The sequence below is a fragment of the Oncorhynchus clarkii genome, chromosome 29 (genome assembly GCF_045791955.1).
Source record: "Oncorhynchus clarkii lewisi isolate Uvic-CL-2024 chromosome 29, UVic_Ocla_1.0, whole genome shotgun sequence".
In the NCBI taxonomy this organism is placed as follows: domain Eukaryota; kingdom Metazoa; phylum Chordata; class Actinopteri; order Salmoniformes; family Salmonidae; genus Oncorhynchus; species Oncorhynchus clarkii.
In genome coordinates, this window is record NC_092175.1 from 6207368 (window position 1) to 6220815 (window position 13448).

Here is a 13448-nt window from a genome sequence, read left to right on the forward strand (position 1 = left end):
TAAGTCTAATGAACTTATCCTCTGCAGCAGAGGTAAAACTCTCAATCTTCCTTTCCTGTGGCGGTTCTCATGAAAGCCAGTTTCATCATAGCGCTTGATTTTTTTTGCGACTGCACTTGAAGAATCTTTCAAAGTTCTTCAATTTTTCCGCATTAACTGACCTTAATGTCTTAAAGTTATGATGGACTGTCATTTCTCTTTGCTTATTTGAGCTGTTCTTGCCATAATATGGACTTGATTAGGCTATAACTAGCAACGCAAATGGATTTCTGACATACAAATAATATTACTACACAGATCATGTAATCCTCCGGCGAAATGGAGTCTTTTGTTTAGACATGTAAGTTAGCTAGCTAGCTAGACAACGAACCATAATCCTAACCCCTACAGTACTAGTAATACAAACCGATTGTCATAGCTAGCTACCATGCATGAATTTATGTAGTATGAATCTGCAGCTATAACTAACCAACACGTTTCAATGTTAGCTAGCTAACATTAGGCTATATAACTAGCAATGCAAATGGATTTCTGAGAATAATATTACTACACAGATCATACACATAACTTTAGCTAGCAAGCCAGCCAGCTAACGTTAGCTAGCTAGCTAACAGTAGGCTTTAACGTGCAATGAAAACAACTTTGACAAAATTAGAAACGTATAATATCTGAAAATGTACTTCGACCCTTGCCCGTACATATGGATGAATGCTTCTCCCTCTCTGTCATGGATGCCATGATTGCCCTTATTTGGAAGATGTAATCCGGAGACAGGTGTTTTATACAACAGCCTTCTACGTTCTCTTTTCGACTCCCTCTGCATTTGCAATCAAACGCTGTTTCCACTGGGCATTCCACTGATTTCGAAACATGGTCAACTTCTTCTGTGACAACAGCACTGTGGTTTGCCATGTCTTCCTCATCACTGTCATTAGAAGACTCTACAATGTTTTTGCCTAAATCAGGAATTTCCTCATCGTCTGATTCATTTTCAGTCAGATAGAATAAGCATGGCCCGATCGTCCTCCAGAAAGTAGTCCATCACAACTTTTCCCCACTGATCGTTGTCAATAGGGCCTGCTACATTCAGGGCAGCAATGTTGTTGAGAGCATTAGAAACACTTTTTAAGTTCTCCATGATATCTTTCAAAAAAGCTGCAGTAGCAAGGATGATCTACACATACTGATCAGCTCACATTATAGACAGAAGCATGCTACATGGCAGACCAATCGGAACGCATCTCTCGGCATGTCCAGCCCATCTATTATCTCAGCCAATCATGGCTGGCGGGAAGGTTCCTGTCTTTATCCGTGGTGAAACCAACTAGGCTCGTAATTTCGTATTCGTATTTACAGATGGCATGCAAGTTTGTTATTAAGGCACATGAAAGTTCACATGTTCCAGAAAGCATTTCTGCCTAAAAACACATTTTGATTTAAAATGTTGTCCTGTGAAGTAGTGACGTGCGGCATACGCCTAGCTTCCTGAAACGGTTCACACATGACCATCCAGCACTTTTGGATATAAGATCGACAGTTACTAACCTCGATTTTGACTTAAAATCTGACTCCGCTATTCCCTTGTTCCCTTGTTCACACTGAACCACATTCCTTTGTTTCATAAAAATCGACCAGCACTCACCTCCGTTTTATCGGAAAATGTATAGCCACCCAAGAATAAGATGGATGAGCTTCGTTCGAGAGTCTCCTATCAGAGAGACTTGAAAAGCTGCAACATTATATGCCTTGCAGAAACTCCATGCAGCGGCATGATCAACCGACAGTAGCCTCGGGCAAGTCCAAAGGGAGAGGGGTGTGCCTCTTCATAAACAACTGGTGCACTGTTTCCAGTGTGAAGGAAATCCCTAGCTTTTTCTCACCTGATAAAGAATAAGCTGCAGACCTTTTTAGTTACTATTACAGAGTTCTCATCTGTAATTATCACAGCTGCCTAAATCTCTCCACAAGCCAACACCACTTTGGCAATCAACAAACTGTATGGGGCTATAAACAAATAAGAAACCGCAAACCCAGGGGCAGCATTTCTGGTGGACGGAGACTGTAACGCAGGCAGACTTAAAACCGGTCTACCTCACTTCTACCAACACGTCTCCTCCACCACTAGGGTTGCTAAAACTCTAGACCATAGTTTATTCTACACACAGAAACGCATACAGAACTAGGGATGTTAACAGTTAACCGTTAATCCATTAGCCAACAAAAAATAAATTTGACCGGTCATGCTTATCGGTCTATAGGTTAATTAGCATAATTTTGAGGAATTCAATTGGCACGTGTATTATTCCATTAGTCGTCATGTATCTTATCCCACGCACACAGCGTATGGAGCCTAGTTTGAGGAGCAGAATGGCCTATCACCTGTCAGACAGCACGAGAGCAGCTCCTCAAAAAGCTGGTACTGGAGTGAAACATGCTTTTAGAAGCCCAGTCATTGCGCAACCAATAATTCTAAATGCAATCGCGTGTTAATTGTTTTGATGGCCACGATTCATGTGTTAAAACTGTTTTGATAGTCTCGATTAAAAATACCTACCATTTTATTTCTAAATCTCAACTCGCAATTAAAGCACATCTCCCATTCGCCATTCAAGTCATAGGTTGCTTTCAATGGTAGCCATGATATCAATGCGTTACCCACCACTATACAATGTGATTTTGAGGGATTAAAATGGCACCAAAGTTGCTAAAGATGTCAGCCACCCAAGCCATAGACTGTTCACTCTTCTACCGTCCAGCAAACGGTACCGGAACATCGGTTCTCAGACTAACATGCTCCGAGACAGCTATAAGACTGCTAAATAGCCATAACACTGCTATACAGTTAATTAAATGGTTCATTAAGACTGCATTGACCCTATCTTGCATTTACCCTATGCACACTCATAAGACTATTATACACACTATATACACAGTCACTCACACACATTACACTGACACACTTACAAAAAAAAAAACACACACACATACACAATCATACACCCACACTTTAACATTCATCATATGCTGCTGCTACTCTGTTCTTTATTTTACTCTTATTATTATCTATCCTGATGCCTAGTCACTTTACCCTGCCTTCATATACATATCAACCTCAAATACCTTATTATTATCTATCCTGATGTCTAGTCACTTTACCCTGCCTTCATGTACATATCTACCTCAAATACCTTATTATTATCTATCCTGATGCCTAGTCACTTTACCCTGCCTTCATGTACATATCTACCTCAAATACCTTATTATTATCTATCCTGATGACTAGTCACTTTACCCTGCCTTCATGTACATATCTACCTCAAATACCTTATTATTATCTATCCTGATGCCTAGTCCCTTTACCCTGCCTTCATGTACATATCTACCTCAAATACCTCATTATTATCTATCCTGGTGCCTAGTCCCTTTACCCTGCCTTCATGTACATATCTACCTCAAATACCTTATTATTATCTATCCTGATGTCTAGTCACTTTACCCTGCCTTCATGTACATATCTACCTCAAATACCTTATTATTATCTATCCTGATGTCTCTTTACCCTGCCTTCATGTACATATCTACCTCAAATACCTCATTATTATCTATCCTGATGCCTAGTCACTTTACCCTGCCTTCATGTACATATCTACCCCAAATACCTTATTATTATCTATCCTGATGCCTAGTCACTTTACCCTGCCTTCATGTACATATCTACCTCAAACACATTGTACAGCATCTCTGCACATTGATCTGGTTCTGGTACTTCCTGTATATAGCTCCACATTGATCTGGTTCTGGTACTCCCTTTATGTAGCTTTATTCTTGTGTATTTTATTCCTCCTGTGTTACTATTTACCTTTTTGTGTTATTTAAAAAAAAATTCTGCATCCTTGGGAAGGGCTCCAAAACCAGCATTTCACAGAAAAGTCTACACCCGTTGTATTCGGCGCATGTGACATATAAAATGCGATTACATCTTTGATGGTGTAGCAGGATGTGACACACATGCTCAGACAGAATACACAAACGCTAGACCAGTCTAGAGACGGAACACAGAAACTAGATGGAATGTACCGTATTGGACTAGATGGATCAGACCTAACCGGAACTCGTAGACCCCCAAACAGATCACATGGGTGTCTCAGACCCATTCCAGTCAGAGAGTGTATGGAATGGTTCCATTTTTATTTAGCCCCTTCTCTCTGTCCCTTGTTTCCGCCTTTTAAGTTTGTTTCCTGCCATTGGCGTCACAGACAGATCCCCTGATAATGTTGAGGGAGAGTTATAGCTAGTACACTGAAGTCCTCAAGGCTTCCTCACTAAATCTACAGGCACAAACAGTCCACTCTGCAGAGAACCTGACTTTAGAGACTGACACTGAGATGGGACATTAAATCTGAAAACTGCTGGACCAGAAATTAAACAAATGTATCTCTCTCCACAGAAAGATGAGCTGTGACCAGACGTAAAGACAGCGTGGATGGTGATCTCTCCTACTGGAACTCAGCTGTCTTCACCTCTCAACCGTGTGCCTGCTCCCATCCCACTGCCATAGAGATCTGCTCTCCCTCACACCAGCAGCAGCAGCTAGCTATCCTAGCCAACGCTAGTATCATTTGAACCATCTCCCAACTTACTGTGATTTGCTGCAGCTGAGTTGCCTTGTTGTATCAGAAGAAAGTAAGCTAACGTAAGTTACTTTCTAATTTTCTCTCACACTTAGGTCAGCTTTTTTGGCAGTTATTTTTGCCAGTGAACATTGGTTCCCAACTGACCTAGCTGGTTCGCTAAAGGGCAAGTAAAGACAGGAAGATAGAATCAGAGTCAGCAAGATGGACGAGTCGTACAACAACAGGACGTCACTGGTGAAGGGCGCCAAGGACATCGCCAAGGAGGCCAAACGCCATGCCGCTAAGAAGGTCAGCAAGGTCGTCAACCGCGCCGCGGACGAGTACTCCTCCCAACGCAACTACAGCCAGTTCCAGAACGAGGACGAGGACGATGATGACGGACGCTACGCCTACACGCAGCCCGACGGCAACGACCACTTCCCCGGTGGTCTTACAGCCAAAGACGAAGATGAGGAAGACTATGCCAGTGACGCCACGGAGGGTCACGATGATGAAGATGAGATCTATGAGGGGGAGTATCAGGGGGTGCCTGCTGACGGGAAGCCTAGAGACGGGCATGATTCTCTGGGTCAACTTGTCTCAGACAGTATGAGGGACCGTAAGGACCTGGAGCAAGAGAGGCAGGCGGACGAGGAGGAGCTGGCCCAGCAGTATGAGCTGATCATGCAGGAGTGTGGCCACGGCAGGTTTCAGTGGCAGCTGTTCTTCGTGCTGGGCATGGCGCTAATGTCTGATGGAGTGGAAGTGTTCGTGGTGGGGTTCGTCCTGCCCAGCGCCGAGCTGGACATGTGTGTCCCCAACTCTGGAGCAGGGTGGCTAGGTAAGGTGTGTGTGTGTGTGTGTGTGTGTGTGTGTGTGTGTGTGTGTGTGTGTGTGTGTGTGTGTGTGTGTGTGTGTGTGTGTTGATAGAAACTAGTGATTGGGGGAAATAACGATACAGTTATATATTGGGAAATTATTTTTGATGATATATTGTATTGTGTCATTTTGACAATAGAGCAACATTATTTTTGCGCTAGTTGGCTGTACCTGTACCAAAACTCCAGAATTATCCTTTGATAGCATGTTCTCCATGTTCTTTTTCAAAAGGGAGCTAATTTGATTTCAGCACTTTTATTTCCATGACTGATCAAAACTCGTTTTCTCATGGCTCTCTCTTCTCCCTCTGCAGCAGACATACAGTGCATTCAGAATGTTGAACCATTGTCCCAGTCTGAGGTCCTGAGCGCTCTGGCGCAGATTTTCATCAAGGATCTCTGTCCTTTGCTCTGTTAATCTTTCCCTCGATCCTGACTAGTCTCCCAGTCCCTGCCGCTGAAAAACATCCCCTCAGCATGTTGTTGCCACCACCACGCTTCACCGTAGGGATGGTGCCAGGTTTCTTCCAGATTTGACACTTGGCATTCAGGCCAAAGAGTTCAATCTTGGTTTCATCAGACCAGAGAATCTTGTTTCTCATGGTCTGAGAGGTTTTTAAGTGCCTTTTGGCAAACTCCAAGCTGGCTATCATGTGCCTTTCATTGAGGAGTGTCTTCCATCTGGCCACTCTACCATAAAGGCCTGATTGGTGGAGTGCTCCAGAGATGGATGTCCTTCTGGAAGGTTCTCCCATCTCCACAGAGGAACTCTGGAGCTCTGTCAGAGTGACCATTGGGTTCTTGGTCACCTCCCTGATCAAGGCCATTGTCCCCCGATTGCTTAGTTTGGCCGGGCGGCCAGCTCTAGGAAGAGTCTTGGTGCTTCCAAACTTCTTCCATTTAAGAATGATGGAGTCCACTGTGTTCTTGGGGACCTCCAGATCTGTGCCTCGACTCAATCCTGTCTCGGAGCTCTACGGACAATTCCTTCGACCTCATGGCTTGGTTTTTGCTCTGACACCTTATATAGACAGTTATGTGCCTTTCCAAATCATGTCCAATCAATAGTATTTACCATAGGTGGACTCCAAACAAGTTGTAGAAACATCTCAAGGATGATCAATGGGAACAGGATGCCCCTGAGCTTAATTCCGTGTTTCGTAGCAAAGGGTCTGAATAAGGTATTTCTGTTTTTTAAGTTGAAAAAAATCTGAAAACCTGTTTTCGCTTTGTCATTATGGCGTATTGTGTGTAGATTTATGCAAAAAAAAATGTATTTGATACATTTTAGAATAAGGCTGTAACGTAACAAAACGTGGAAAAAGTCAAGGGGTCTGAATACTTTCCAAAGGCACTGTGTGGTGAGCAATATGTCTGGAATATCGAATCACAATTCAATCACAGTATCGAATAAAAATACATATAGAATCGTGATAATCGTGATAATCGCAATACATATCGTATCGGCCTAAGTATCGTGATAATATCATATCGTGAGGTACCTGGCAATTCCCAGCCCTAGTAGAAACAGGGGCAGTGAGGACATTGGATGCCATTTACAACTGTATTCTCATTGCGTTCGAGCATGTTGAGTTATCATGCCACCTACGGAACGCCGTTTTGGTCTTTGCGTGTCAAATTACTGCAGTCTCTACTGGTCATTGTTTTCAGGCTGGATCTATTGGTGCTAGTTAGGTACCAAGCTAAAGCTAGCTACCCAAGAAGTTGCGGTGGAACAAATAATGCCATCGCGGTATTGCAGACTTTTTTTGTACAGCTTTGACAGTGCTACTGATAGTGTTGGCGCTTGGCTTGCACGTGCAAATTCATCACACACAACATTCTAATAGAATTCTGTTATTTGACGTGTCACATTGAAAGCTTATATAACACTTCAAATAGTGTTATTTGACGTGTATCTTGTTGGACACGTAAAGACCAAAACGGTGTTCCCACCAGCTATTTGTATACCTGAGTAGGAGGTGTTTTCTTTCCTTCCGCACTAGGGAGCAGTGAGTAGTGAGTGTTGTTCGTGTCTACAGAACTATGAATTCCAAGGCCACATAAAATCCAGACGCAGTTAACATGTCACCATCCTCATCATCCTATCTGAGGTAACGGTGACTCACACTAACGAAACAGAGAAACCACCCACTGCGCACACCAATTCATCACCAAGTCACTTCAACGAGGATAATTGTGTAATATTTGTTTGAAATTCAGGGGGCATGTGCTCAAAATGAGAAAAAAAACTTTTGTAGCAAACTTTTTTTTGTTGTTTTGGAGCATAGCCCTATTTATTTCTGCAGCAACACACTCACTCACCCAACCTGACAGAGATTGAGAGGATCTGCAGAGAAGAATGGGCGAAACTCCCCTAATACAGGTGTGCCAAGGTGTGCCAAAACATATAATAATAATAATAATAAAAAAATGACACAATAAAATAGCAATAATGAGGCTATATACAGTGGGGAGAACAAGTATTTGATACACTGCCGATTTTGCAGGTTTTCCTACTTAAAAAGCATGTAGAGGTCTGTCATTTTTTATCATATTCAACTGTGAGAGACAGAATCTAAAACAAAAATCTAGAAAAACACATTGTATGATTTTTAAGTAATTAATTTGCATTTTATTGCAGATGTGAGTGCTACGAGGCCTTTTCTTGGGCACAAGGACTATGGTGTCTGCTTGAAACATGTAGGTATTACAGACTCGGTCAGGGAGAGGTTGAAAATATCAGTGAAGACACTTGCAGGTTGGTCCGTGCATGCTCTGAGTACACCTCCTGGTAATCCGTCTGCCCCCACGGCCTTGTGAATGCTGACTTGTTTAAAGGTCTGACATTGGCTACGTAGAGCCTGATCACACAGTCTTCCGGAACAGCTGGTGCTCTCATGCTTGCTTCAGTGTTGCTTGCCTCGAAGCGAGCATAAAAGGCATTTAGCCCGTCTGGTAGGCTCGCGTCACTGGGCAGCTCGCGGCTGAGTTTCCCTTTGTAGTACCTAATAGTTTGCAAGCCCTGCCACATCTGCCGAGCGTCAGAGCCGGTGTAGTAGGAATCAATCCTAGTCCTGTATTGACGCTTTGCTTGTTTGATGGTTCGTCTGAGGGCATAGCGGGATTTCTTATAAGCATCCGGATTAGTGTCCCACTCCTTGAAAGTGGCATCTTAGGCTTTAGCTCAGTGCGGATGTTGCCTGTATTCCATGGCTTCTGGTTGGGATATGTATGTACGGTCACTGTGGGGACAACGTCATCGATGCACTTATTGATGAAGCCGATGACTGAGGTGGTATACTCCTCCATGCCATTGGATGACTCCCGGAACATATTCCAGTCTGTGCTAGCAAAACAGTCCCGGAGCATAGCATCCGCGGCATCTGACCACTTCCGGATTGAGCGAGTCATAGCTACGTCCTGCTTTAGATTTTTGCTTGAAAGTAGGAATCAGGATAGAATTATGGTCAGATTTGCCAAATGGAGAGTGAGGAAGAGCTTTGTACGCATCACTGTGTGTGGAGTAAAAGTAGTCTAGGTTTTTTTTCCCTCTGATTGCACATGTGAAATGCTGGTAAAAATGAGGTAAAATGGATTTAAGTTTGCCTGCATTATGGTCCCTGGCCACTAGGAGCACCACTTCTGGATGTGCATTTCATTTTTAGCTAATGGCCTTACACAGCTCGTTGAGTGGGGTCTTGGTGCCAGCGTCGGTTTGTGGTGGTGAATAGACGGCTACAAGAAACATAGATGAAAACGCTCCTGGTTGATAGTGTGGTCAACAGCTTATCATAAGGTACTACATAAGGTAGCTCAGGCGAGCAATACATCAAGACTACCTTAATATTAGACATCATGCACCATCTGTTATTGACAAATAGACACACACTCCCACCTCTAGTCTTACCGGACGTAGCTGTTCTGTCCTGCCGATGCACGGAAAACCCAGCCAACTGTTTGTTATCCATGTCGTCGTTCAGCCACGAGACTGTGAAACATCAAATATTACAGTTTTTAATGTTCCGTTGGTAGGATAGTCTCGAATGGAGCTCATCCAGTTTATTCTCCAGTGATTGCACGTTGACCAATAGAATGGATGGTAGAGGCTTCTTACCCACTTGCCGACAAATTCTCACAAGGCACCCTGACCTGCGCCCCCTGTATTTCCTTATTTTCCTCAAGCAAAGGACGGAGAATTGGGCCTTGTCCGGGAGCAACATTATATCCTTCGTGTCAGACTCATTAAAGAAAAAATCTTTGTCCAGTTCCAGGTGAGTAATCGCTGTACTGATGTCCAGAAGCTCTTTTCGGGTCATAAGAGAAGGTAGCATCAATATTATGTACAAAATGACCAACACACAAATTATGTACAAAATGAAAAACATACAAAATAGCACAGTTGGTTAAACAGCAGCCATCCACTCCGGCGACATTTTTCTGGACAATAATCCCGATGAGATAAATCAAGTTCTTGACCTCAGCTGAATCTGGGAATGAATGGTGTGGCTGTTGAACAAGTTGAGGAGACTAAATTACTTGGTGTTACCTTAGATTGCAAACTGTCATGGTCAAAATATATAGATTCAATGGTTGTAAAGATGGGGAGAGGTCTGTCTGTAACAAATAGATTCTGTGCTTTTTTGACACCACACACAAAGAAAGCTGCAGCTGGCCCAGAGCAGAGCTGAACGTCTTGCTCCTCATTGTAATCGGAGGGCTAATATTAATACTGCGCTTGCCAGTCTCTCTTGACTAAGAGTTGAGGAAAGACTGACTGCGTCACTTCTTGTTTTTACAAGAAATATTAATGTGTTGGAAATTCCAAATGGTTTGCATCTTCAACTTACACACAGCTCTGACACACACGCTAACCCCACCAGACGTGCCACCAGAGGTCTTTTCACAGTCCCCAGGTCCAGAACAAATTCAAGGAAACGTACAGTACTATACAGAGCCATGAGTGCCTGGAACTCCCTTCCCTCTTTTATAGCGCATGTAAACAGCAAACCTGGTTCCAAAAACACCTCACGGTGCAACGCCTCTCCCCCATGTGACCTACTTGTTGTGTGTATGTACTGACATGTATGTGTAACTGATAGATGCACACACACACACACACACACACACACACACACACACACACACACACACACACACACACACACACACACACACACACACACTCACTCTACATGTTAATGTTTTTAAATGTATGTCAATTATAAAGTATTTTATCTGCCATTGGAGTTGGCCATGGATGTGTTACGCATTTTACGTTTGTATGATAGCCTTAAATTTAGGCTATTTGCTTCATTACGAAAGTAATATTGAATTGTGTTTGGTTGACAACTCAACCGAATATCAACGTTTAAAGTAGATGAATCTACTGCATGGATAGTTCCATCTGAGCCACTGGCTTAATCCCATATTTTTACTTGTATTTTTGGTTGAGTTGGAGACGTGAATCCAACATATCGTTTGTTAACATGTCGACAAGTTAATAGGCTATTTATTGTATTTCAAATGGGATATTGAAATGTGTTTGGTTGTCAAACCAACCAAATATCAACATTTGAAGGAGATGGATCTTCTGATTGGCTAGTTTATTTCCAGTTTGTCAACAAATTAATAATTGATAAGTTGGATTCACGTCTCCATTTGAACCAAAAATCTAAGTTAAAGAACAGGAGTAAATCAAATCAAATTAAACTTTAAATGTACTTTAAATGAAGTTTGATTTGATTTAAAAATAAAGTTTGATTTGATTTAGTCGTAGGGCGGCAGGTAGCCTAGCGGTTAAGAGCGTTGGGCCAGTAACTGAAAGATTGCTGGTTCAGATCCTAGAGCCGACTAAATGAAATATCTGTCAATGTACCTTTGAGTAAGGCACTTAATCATAATTACTCCTGTAAGTTGCTCTGGATGAGAGTGTCTGCTAAATGTAGTCAGTCCTGCTCTTTAACTTAGATTTTGGATTGAGATGGGAATCCAACATAATAATGTTTAATTTGTAGACAAACTGGATTAAAGTTAGACACTAAATATCATACAATTTTAAACCAAATAGACCTTGAAACCGATGGTCGGCCCGATCATTAGGTAACACCGCCAACAACAACACATAAAACCTCACATAATTCTGCCCCAAAACAATGACAATTTCTCTCAACCAGTGGCATAAGGGCTTTTTACGTGAGCGTTGGTTGATGCTGTCCTGTGATAAGCAGTGCCCACTTTGTCGTATCACAGATCTGGGGAAGTGTACCAAAAAAATTCTCTAGCATTGAAGGTCCCCAGGAACAAAGTGGCCTCCATCATTCTTAAATGGAAGAAGTTTGGAACCACCAAGACTCTTCATAGAGCTGGCCGCCCAGCCAAACTGAGCAATCAGGGGAGAAGGGCCTTGGTCAGGGAGGTGACCAAGAACTTGATGGTCACTCTGACAGAGCTCTGCAGTTCCTCTGTGGAGATGGGAGAACCTTCCAGAAGTACAACCCTCTCTGTAGCACTCCACCAATCAGGCCTTTATGGTAGAGTGGCCAGAGAGCTCCCTGATGAAAACCTGCTCCAGAGCACTCAGCACACAGCCAAGACAACACAGGAGTGGCTTCCGGACTTGAACCCGATCGAACATCTCTGGAGAGACTTGAAAATAGCTGTGCAGAGACGCTCCCCATCTAACCTGACAGAGCTTGAGAGGATCTGCAGAGAAGAATGGGAGAACCTCTTCAAATACATGTGTGCCAAGCTTGTAGGGTCATACCCAAGAAGACTCGAGGCTGTAATCGCTGCCAAAGGTGCTTCAACAAAGTGGCTGAATATTTATGTAAATGTTATATTTCAGTTTCTAAACTTATTTTTGCTTTGTCCTAATGGGGTATTCTGTGTAGATTGATCTGGATTTTTTCCCCAAACCATTTTAGAATAAGGCTGTAACGTAACAAAATGTGGAAAAAGTCAAGGGGTCTGAATACTTTCTGAATGCACTGTAAATCATGTAGCAGATATAGGATATGGTAGAAAGAGTATGTGGCCTTTTCTGTAGCCTACAGGCTAGAGATAAAATGTATGACAATGTAATGAGATGGACACATTTTACATCAGGCAGGTTTCTCTGATCAAATAGCCTAACCTAAGACACATTTTACATCATGCAGGTTTCTCTGATCAAATAGCTTAACCTAAGACACGTTTTACATCAGGCAGGTTTCTCTGATCAAATAGCCTAACCTAAGACACATTTTACATCAGGCAGGTTTCTCTGATCAAATAGCCTAACCTAAGACACATTTTACATCAGGCAGGTTTCTCTGATCAAATAGCCTAACCTAAGACACGTTTTACATCAGGCAGGTTTCTCTGATCAAATAGCCTAACCTAAGACACATTTTACATCAGGCAGGTTTCTCTGATCAAATAGCCTAACCTAAGACACATTTTACATCAGGCAGGTTTCTCTGATCAAATAGCCTAACCTAAGACACGTTTTACATCAGATAGCTTAACCTAAATGACGCCCAATCAAAAAAAATGCGTTGTCATGATAACAAACAACATATCTTAAAAACAGGACAGGTCAAAGTAAAATGGACAATATGGAATGAACAATCACAACTGTTGTCCAGGAGTTTCACCCCTTGTCATGATCATTGGTTTCAAGTTTGTATCTGTACATTTTTGACAAGCTGATAATAGCTATAAAGAAAATACTCTTGCATTTCCCGCTGTGTAAACACTTTGCAAATAGGCTCACAATAACTCCTGATAAAGTTGGGACGCTGATATTCAGAGCTTCAATAGCCAAATTGATAAGTCAGGACTAACAAAGCATTTGCAACAGCCTGTTTTACAAATGGTGGGCCTACCACAATGATGGGTATTCATAGAATTCCATTGTGGGCCAACATGGTAGGCCACACCCCAGTAAGCAAGAGGCGACGTCTTTTGGACGTCT

General features: G+C 42.5%; 1 protein-coding gene across 1 annotated transcript in view; it reads left to right on the forward strand.

Moving 5' to 3' along the window:
* The first annotated feature begins 4835 nt into the window (after window positions 1–4835).
* Window positions 4836–13448, forward strand: part of LOC139388316 (synaptic vesicle glycoprotein 2C-like) — a 45633-nt gene continuing 37020 nt past the window's right edge. The window contains exon 1 of the mRNA XM_071134919.1: window positions 4836–5454. Within this exon, the coding sequence (XP_070991020.1) occupies window positions 4836–5454 (619 nt within the window). The remainder of the gene's footprint in view (window positions 5455–13448) is intronic.